Raw genomic sequence first — 10,013 nt, 5'->3', positions numbered from 1 at the left:
TTTTCTTCAATTAGCTTTTTTATTTTCTTTTCCATTTGACCAATTGTACTCTTTAAGGAGTTTTTTTCTTCACTAAATCTTTGTATCTCATTTTCCATATAGCCAATTCTTTTTTTTTAAAGCTTTTTATTTTCAAAATATATGCATGGATAATTCTTCAACATTAACCCTTGCAAAACCTTGTGTTCCAATTCCCCTCTTCCTCTACTAAATGTCATCACAAGTAGTCCAATATATGTTAAACACGGTAGAACTATGTTAAATCCAACATATGCATACATATTTATATAATTATCTTGTTGCACAAGAAAAATCAAATCAAACGAATAAAAATGAAAAAGAAAACAAAATGAAAGCAAAAAACAAAAAGAGTGAAAATGCTATGTTGTGAATTCCACTCAGTTCTCACAGTTCACTCTCTGGATGCAGATGTCTCTCTTCATCACAAGATCATTGGAACTGGCCTGAATCATCTCATTGTTGAAGAGAGCACATCCATTAGAACTGATCATTGTGTAATTTTGTTGTTGTAGCCAATTCTTTTTAAGCAGTTGTTTTCTTTTCCCAAGCTTCTGATTCTTTTTTTCACAATTGTCTTGTATTATTTTCATTTCTTTCCCCATTTTTCTCCTACCTCTCTTATTCGATTTTTAAATTCCTTTTTGAGTTTTTCTCTAAGTTCTTTCTGGTCTTAAGATCATTTTCTTTGGGTATTTTCCCTTAGGTATTTTGATGGCATCCTCTTCTGAATTTGTGTTTTGATTTTCCCTGTTACTATAATAACTTTCTATGTTCAGATTCCTTTTTTTGGTGTTTTTATGCTCATCTTTCTTGGTCTTTTCCCTTTTTTTCTATTTGAACTCTGCTCCCAAGGTGTGAGGGAGACTGTCTCAGCATCTTATGCCAGAAGCTGCAGGAACTAGCTAGCTTTTTAACCTGATATTGTACTGATATTACCCTGAGGTGCACTCAGGACCTTGGGCAGATAGCACTGTGCTGAGGTGGTACCACGGCAGGGGCTGGCTGGTGCTGCTAGAGACTGTAGGGTCTTGCATCTTACCTGCTGCTAACTTGGGGTGCTAGTGGTGGTGGCTGGTATGTCATGAGACCAGTGAGATGTTTGTTTCCCTGGGGCCAGCCTCAGGTATTCAGCAGTGTGACTCCTGGTAACTATGAGGCTGGGGTCCTACATTGGTGGCTGCATGTTTCTTTAGATCTGCTTGCTCAGGGCTACACTGAAGCATGTGAAAGTTCTCAGAGCTGGGGTCTGTCCACATGGGATGTCCTGGTATTAGTGTTTGTCTGCTTCACTGCATTGGGATCCAGGATCCATCACTGCTTTGCTAAAATGGGGCTTACTGGGACACTTTCTGACCTTGACTGTGCTCCTCTTTTACCTGGATGATACAGACCTTTCTTGCTGATCTTCCAGGTTTCTATGGGCTCCTATGAGATACTTTACATTTTCCTACCACTACACTCATCCTTTTGCTGGTTCTGTTGTTCCAGGATTTGTTTGGGGGACACTATTTTATGGTTGCTTGGAAGTGAATATAGGAGAGTTACAGCAATTTATTGCTTATTCTGCCATTTTGGCTCTTGAAAGTCACCGACAATTTTAAAATGCAATATGATCTACATTTTATTGTATTTTTAAATTTTTTTGGCCCAGTTGCATTTTAATTTGGTTTAGGCTATACTCAGGAGTGTGGGCTGCCTCTGTGCTGCTCAGGGTATGTTCAACACTTCTGATCTAGATTAATTCCCTCATTTTAATATGAGTAAATAGAATCTGAGTGACTTGTGTAGGTAGGAGATACAAATAAGGGGAGATCTGAACCCAAATCTTTAAACTGCAAAGCTAATGCTATTTGTGCTACACATTAGTGTTGATTCTGAGGTGCAGCAAGGCCAGCCTGATGTTGCTATGAAGGAGCAGTTGGACATAGAATGAAAGGGAAAGATTTACAGGTAGAAATATTAGTTTTGGTGACATCTATGTGGTAGTGATAATTGCTTTTGTTTTCTGTTGTTTTTTTTTAAGCCACAAAATCTCTTAATTTTGCTATGACTTTTATCATACAATAAAAAAAAATCTGTTGAATGAATAAATTAATAAATAAAATCAACATTTTGTTAAGATTTTTCATAGGATCATAGGTTCACAAAATGGCCATAGGTTCACCTTAATGGCCATAGAAGTATTAGTCACTTCTCCTCCTCTCATTTTAGATGAGGAAACTGAGACATAGAGAGATTAAATGACTTCCCAGGATAATACAGTTACTAAATGAGATGAGATTTGAAAATAGGTCTTCCTGAATCAAGGTGAAAATAGTATGCTTTGGATCCATATTTACTTTTCATAGTTCTTTCTTCAGATGCAGATAGCATTTTCCATCCTAAGTCTATTGGAATTATCTTGGATCACTGCATTGGAGTTTGATACCTGTTGCTTTCCATTATGCTGCCTCTTAATTTTGTAAGCAATTCTAAAATGTATGGTCAAGTGGCAACCCAAAATATATTTCAAGAATGCTTCTGTAACATTTCTGTCCTATAATAATGAGATTGTTCTGGTAATGTTTGTGCAATATAATTTTATTATTTGATAGTGCAAATTTTATCACACACATAGTCCCGTAATGAATAAAACTCAAGGATCACTTAAAGCACATGAACATGCAGTCTTATTTGGTATAATGCAAAGCTTTAACCTTCTGACAATATTGCTAATTGTGTTTAACACATAATCTGAGAAAGATCAGAAGCAACCCTAAGCCATGAATTCAAATAAAAGGTAATACAGACCATTCCATTTCTACAATAGATTTTGAGCTATTGATTTCAGAAGTTTCCTTTTAAAAACTATTCAATTATATCACAGGGCAAATCATATTTCTGAAATACTACAACATGGGAGTAAAACTGATAAAATGATAACAAAATGGTTGAAGAGGGATAGTTTCTTCTTCTAATAATTACCACCACTTTTATGTTCTATTTTTGGCATGAATTCACTTTTTCCACCAGTAGGAAGATGTGCTCTGCAAACTCTCGGATGGCACCTCGGCCTCCACTGCATTTGCAAATATACCCAGCAGCTTTTTGGGCAATGGAGCAAGCATCAGCAGGAACCCCACTCATGCCAGCTTTCTTCAAGCATTCTTCATCAGAAACTTCATTTCCTAAAATATATATAAGTACATATATATATATATTATACATACATACCCACATTAAATCAAATGTTGATTGAAAAAAATATATTTGGATATGACAAACTATTTAAATTCTGACTGCCAACTTATCTGATTATTACAACAACTCTGAAGTATTATCCCATGAGGAAATTGATGCTGAGAGGTTAAGTCACAGATCCTGGTTTGCACAGATGTTATTAAGTATCTCAAGAGGAGTTTAAATACAGGTCTTTCTCACTCCAAGTCTATTGGTCTGTTCACTGTACCATATTGCATGAAACAGAGATGCCCGGGGAAAAACCCTATCACAGTATAGGGAAAGGAGTGCTAAATGTGAAGCAGTGGCTTTGGGTTCAAATTCTGCCTTTGCCACTTATCCTCTGATATTGGGTAAATCATTTCATGCCTCTGACCCTCAGTTTGAAAGGGATTTTTGCTCTGGGAATACATTTATTCAAAGTTAAAGTTTAAATGATAGAAGAAGTTAGCATGGTCCCTGTTCAAGGCTGGCACAAAAATCCATGAAGTGTCCAAGACTGTTAAGACTGTTATTTGTTACATAGAAGGCTGTACTAGAACCTCCTCAGTCTGTTTCAGAACTAAAGTGCTATGATCCTATGATCTATCTCCAATAGATGTGTTACCTTTTGCAGACACACTTGCCACAGTGAATGAAGTCAGCTGGGTGGCAGGGACTGATAAAGGGAGTTATTTGAATTTAAGCTTTCATTTCTCGATGGATAATGTATTCTGTAGGGACATTTTGCAGAAAATATTTAACAGCAATTTTAAAAAAACAAGATACAGTGTAACTTCAACAAGTTATGGAAGTACACACATATCTAAAGGGACAGACATACATTATTTTAGCCATATACAGGATAAAACACTTGTATGTATAGTATAGCATTTACCAGGCACTCTTAACCATTTTTTGTGGTAGTCACTTCTGGTGAAATCTAAGGAATTCTTAGAATAATGTTTTCAAGTGTATAAAGTTAAAAAAAAGTAGGATTATAAAGGAAGTCAATTATATTGATATACAGTTATCAAAACATCAAAGAAAAAGTTCATCAATCCCATGTTAAGAATTTCTGGAGAGGAAATAAATTGAGCTCTAAATTTTCCCCAATGTAATTCAAATTGGTTTACAGGAAACTCTCATAAAGTAAGAATACAAGGTTCTGGTTTCCAAATGCTACAATTATCATACACAAATCTTATTTGTAGATTAATTTTCAAAGAATTAGAAGAAAATGTACCCTGTACATTATTACTCAGGGCAAAAAAAAAACCTTTTAAGCATTTAAATTTGTAACTGACTTTTTTCTTCAGTACTTGTTCAGGTCATTTGAGAGCCTTACTGTGCTTGCCACCCAAGAATCATCAAATGATCGTAAAACTGTATTGTAAAGTACCATTGATCAAGTTCTAGTCACTAATGTGCTAGATGAGAGTTTACTCTAACCTGCTTTAGTCTTATCCACTCTGAGAATTCTCCACATTTTTAACTACCGATGAAATGCCAAATATGAAGAATGCCAGAAAATGCTGCTTTTACCTCCTCATGTCTCTCCTGAAGCACTGCAGCAGCTTCCTGATTGGTCTCCTAGTATCTAGTCTCTCCTATCTCAAGTTCAACTTTTACACAGTTCTCAAATGAATATTCCTCAGACACAAATTACTATTCTACTAAGAACTCTAATTTTGTTCTCAAGATGCAAGTTCCTCAGCTTGTCCTTCAAAGCCTATCTCTACTTTGGCCCCACCTAAAGAAAACGAGAAGGTTCTGTATTGAACATACTCCTCTTTTCCCTTCACACCATCCATTTCAGCTCTCCTCCTTTACTCCAACCTCAGTTGTGATCTTTCTTCTTCCTAAGTCAGGGCTGTGTCTCCAATCTCATACCCATCTGATGGTCCCTTCCCGGCCTCCTCCTCTAATTACCTTCTCTCTTCTTCATCTCCTTAACCAATTTATTCTTACTCTCTTCAGCATGACCAAGTATTCTTCTCTATCCTCTAAAATCCTCTCACTGGCATTCTCCAGTTCTCCTCCTTTTCTTTATGCTTGCTGCCCCCACTTCCTCTTCCCTTACTCACTCACTTTTCAACACTTTGAAATCTGGCATCAGACGGTTGTTTAACTAAAACTACTCACTCCAAAGTTACTGAAAATTTCTTAATTGCCCAATCTAATGGTAGCTCTCTATCCTCATTCCTCTGACCTTCTCTGAAGCATCTGACACTGAATCACTGGCTCTCATCAGTCAGTTAGGCAATCAACATTTATTAATTCAAGAGTAACCGTGATGATGAGTGGGATAGTGAATTGATTAGAACATATAAAAACACTGCTTTTCTGAAATAAGTGCCTTGTCGATTATGTAACATAAATCCGTAGTGGATGAAGTCAGCATGTCTGTGACTTCCTATAGTTCTATTCAGCTCCACATGAACAGTAGTGAACAAGATGGAGAATGGGAATAATTCCACACTGGGGGTTGGCAGATGTGACTGAAACAGGACAAGAGAGTCAGGGACTCAACAAGAAAACGCAGAGCTGAACCAGTTTATAAAAAGTTCAAAACTGAGAGAAGAGAGTGTATTCGCTGTGGGGCAATGGAAGGGAAGGGAAGCAGCCGAAGGGTGGAAGGACATCAGTTCCTTCCCTGTCATCGCCCCACAGCGGACACACTCTCTTCTCTTAGTGTGCACAAGGGCAAGAGTCAGTGTAAGCCAGTACAGGCCTTGAACTCACTGAGGAGTGAGGAAGAACACTGAACATCAACAGAAAATCATCACAAGGATCTACTGGGTGATAAATTCAGACAGTATGAGCCTCAGAAAGGGAGTGCCTGATGAGTGGTAGAGGCGGTGGAGAGTTTGGAAGGGGTGCCACAAAATAAGGAATATTCTGATCCCCTTGTCATAACCAGTCAAGGAGCATGAAAGAGGCTTTCTTTTCGTCATTTCTTTTTCTATAAAATTTACAAAATAGTCCTAGATTCACACATGAAAAATGAAATCCTAATTCTTCTGTTCTTTATGATTGAATAATTGAATACTCACCTAGATATGCTACTTCTTTCCAACATAAACCCATTTCTTTTCTCCATTCATCTACAACTGCTAGCTTATTAGATATACCAATCTCCATCCTCAGATCCAGTTTTAAAGAGGAGAGTGTCTGCTTTGAACACGCCCTTTCAGAGATTAACCTCACCTATGAAAAAAAAAAAAGATGAAAATAATGAAACATTAGAAATTTAAAAAACAGAAAAATTATTTAAAAAATAAAGCTCCAGAACATAATATAAACCAACAAAATGAATCCTGAGACATTATTTTAAGTTAAAAAATCATTTTATATTTAAAATGTTACTACTTTAACATTTTTCTAAATCTAATCTATGATTAAAATAAAGTTCTGATTAATTCTGATAAAAAAAAAAATAGCTCCAGTATCCAGAATGTGGGAGGGGATAGCTCCACTGTGCTTTGTCTTGATAAGATCACATCTGGAGTGCTTTGTTGAATATATGATGCCATATTTTAAGAAGGCCACTAATAATTTGAAAAGTATATAGAGGAAGATAAACCAGGATAGTAAGGAGGCTTGAAATAATGGAATGAACAACAAAAGGAATTGTGAAAGTTATCATAGGAAAGATTTGAAGTGAAACATGATAACTACCTTCCAGTGTATAAATAGTTTTCACATGTTAGAAGACTTAGATTTTGGTTGCTCTTAAAAGACAGATTAATAGAAGTTTCAAAGAAGCAGATTTAATTTCAATATAAGTAAAAATTCCCTAATTATTGGGGCCATTAAAAGTGGAATGGGTTGCCTTTAAAAGCCTATAGTCAGGAATTTTGTAGAGGACATTTCTTTATATCCTCTACAAGTGTTGGACAAGATGGCTTCTGTAGTTTCTTCTATATTTGATATCCCAGTACCAAAAATTTTAAATTTTAGGATTCTTTCCCCAATTTTTTATGATTAAATAATATAGATATAGACAGATATATAATGTAGTATGATTCAGTGGATAAATACCTCAATATTACTTTTCTTTAATAAACTTATCCCAATTGAATCTCTAACATCATAAGATATTATTTCTTCTTGGTTTCCTGATACATAAATGTGACCATTGGTGAGACATCCATCAATATTGCAAACCAGGAGCTTTATTTCCTTAAGCTTCTCTTTGCCAAAATAGCCATATCTGAAAGAAACCAAATCCAAATTTGACAAGGTCCCTTTGAATCCAAATATAGTACTCTTAGGTTTAAAAGCATGTTATGTGGATCATCTCATTTGAGTCTCACAATAACAACCCTGAGGTAGGTATTATAACTAATATTATCCTCAAAAGAGAAAAATGAGGTCCAGAATAGCTATATGACTTTCTCTTGGTCAAACAGCTAATGCTGAGGAAGGATTCTAAAACATGGCTTAATAACTCCAAGTCCAGCACTTTATTAACTCTTACAAACAGCCCCGTTTTAATTAGTTATCATAGGTAAATTGAATAAACATGTTATCTATTTAAATTTTCAAGTCACTGATATAAATATTAAAGATGTCTATCATGTATAAACACATAAAAGCATAAATTCTTGTATGTTATTGTAGGCAAGATTAATGGCTAAAATGGTGTCATTTTATGAAACTATGCTAATTATATTCAGTATCCTATGACATACAAATCATTCAAAAATTGCCATGTGAACACTTTGTTGTAATATTTTAACAATTATATAATTGAGTCTATTAGTTAAATGTACATACACTTCATTCTAATTAATGCTCTTACCTCAATACTCTCTGTTCTGCAATAGGCCAGTCAATATCAACATCAATGTCTACACTGTGTTCAGCTCGCATTTCATAATAGGCCATCTTCCCACCCTGTAAAAAAAAAAAAATTAATGTCAAAAGTATTCTTTCTTAGCATCAAATACAGCTGTTCCTATCCCAACAAAAAGATTTTTTTTTAATGAATCAATATTATTTCTCTTTCCCAAGCCTCTCTTTGAAAAATTTTCAAAAAGCACAAAATCCTCTTCATAATAGATATGCATAGTACAAAAAATTTTTTTTTCACATTGGCCACATAAAAAATTAGTGTCTCATCACCTTTCTGGCAGGAAGTGGGTAGCATGTTTTATCTTCAATCAGTTAGTCAGTCAATAAACATTTATTAAATACCTGCCATGTGGCAGATACTTTGCTAAGAACAGAGAATAGAAAAAAAAAAAAAAAAAGCAAAAAAACATTGCTTTTAAAGAGCTCATATTAATGGGAAAGATAACATACAAAAAAACTATGTACAAACAAACTATGCAAAAGATGAGCGGGAGATAATCAGCAGAAGGAAGTCACTATAATTAAAGAGAATTGGGAAAAAAATCCCCAAAATCCAGGGGGATTTTAACTGGGAATTGGAGGGACCCAGGGAAGCCAAGAGGCAAAGATGAAGAGGCAGGGTATTTTAGATAGGAATACAATCAGTAAACATGGATTCTGGAGATAGAATGTTTTGTTTTCCTAATTCTGCTCATTTTATTCTGAATCAATTCATAGAGGTCTTCCCAGTTTCCTTTAGAGCTGTCTATTTTATCATTCTTTTGTATGGGCCATAACATTTTATTACATGCCCATACTATAATTTGTTTAGTCATGCCCTGATAAAATTAGTAATACCTGAGTTTTCTGTTTGCTGCTATAAATATTTTTGTACCCAGGAATGGTACAATTGGTTCAAAAGGTATGCAAAATTTAGTAACTTTTTAGGAAAAAGAAGTTTATTATAATATACTTGCCTTTTTTATATGTTGCTTTTAAAGGAATTTTGGGAGAATTATAAAAATGCAAGACATAAAATAAAACAAAGAATTTTTGAACCAATAATTTGGAGAGCCTTTTTTCCCCCCTGTATCAAAACAAATGCATAAGGACAAGAAAACTTACAGTACTATTGAACTTTATTTTATGTGTGGAAATTCAAAAAAACAAATGAAATAACTAATATTTAACCCAAACTTAAAACTCTTAATCAAGAAAGCAGAAAGTGTATGCATGTGTGGGGAAGCATATTATCATTAAAATTTGCTGATGTACTGGGAAGGGAGTATGACTTGCTACCTTAGTAATTATGTGAATGATACAGATCATTTTCTATAAAGATGGACTTCCACTTCCATAATTAATAGCCAGTCAGTAAATATGTCTTTGTGCTCATTTCTACTTGTCAGAGAAATATTGATTTTCTTCATATATTAGAGTATAGTTTATGAACTATGTCTCAGATAAGAGCTTTATAAGAATCTATACCTGCTTAGTATGATTTTCTCTAAATACTTGATTTTGATATAAAAATTATAGAATGGTCAGATGATGAAAAACTTGTCTTCTTCCCAAACATGATGTTTTAGATAAACTAATGATAATATATATGATGGAATTTCATATTTTCTTTTCAGAATAGTTTTCATAACAAAGGGCAGTTATTAAATAATAATGCTGTAAGTAAACAGAACTTAAAAATGGATGTAAAAATATTAATGTTTTTAATAGAATACTGTAAATGTTGTAATGGTCATTTTATATTTGAAGATACATCTGAAAATTATTATATACAAAATATCTTTAAAGAAAGCACTTTATTCGTATGCTAAGGAATAGTATGTCTATACTGATCAGCACAGGATGAACATGAAGGACAATGTATCACACAAAGCAGTTTGTAAGTGATTTGATATCATTTAGCAATTATTTCTCTTGTCATTTTTCAGGACTTA

General features: G+C 34.4%; 1 protein-coding gene across 1 annotated transcript in view; it reads right to left on the bottom strand.

The window, feature by feature from the left end:
• Window positions 1-2,580: 2,580 nt before the first annotated feature.
• The window catches only part of CMAS (cytidine monophosphate N-acetylneuraminic acid synthetase), a 32,776-nt gene continuing 25,343 nt past the window's right edge, over window positions 2,581-10,013 (bottom strand). The window contains exons 5-8 of the mRNA XM_003771151.4: window positions 8,027-8,121; window positions 7,264-7,435; window positions 6,276-6,429; window positions 2,581-3,188 (exon numbers count right to left, since the gene is read on the bottom strand). Of these exons, the coding sequence (XP_003771199.1) occupies window positions 3,001-3,188; window positions 6,276-6,429; window positions 7,264-7,435; window positions 8,027-8,121 (609 nt within the window). The 3' untranslated portion in view covers window positions 2,581-3,000. The remainder of the gene's footprint in view (window positions 3,189-6,275; window positions 6,430-7,263; window positions 7,436-8,026; window positions 8,122-10,013) is intronic.

This window comes from Sarcophilus harrisii, chromosome 5, assembly GCF_902635505.1.
Source record: "Sarcophilus harrisii chromosome 5, mSarHar1.11, whole genome shotgun sequence".
Lineage (NCBI taxonomy): Eukaryota > Metazoa > Chordata > Mammalia > Dasyuromorphia > Dasyuridae > Sarcophilus > Sarcophilus harrisii.
The sequence above is the reverse complement of the archived record's forward strand: the minus strand, read 5'-3'. Positions and strand labels throughout refer to the sequence as shown.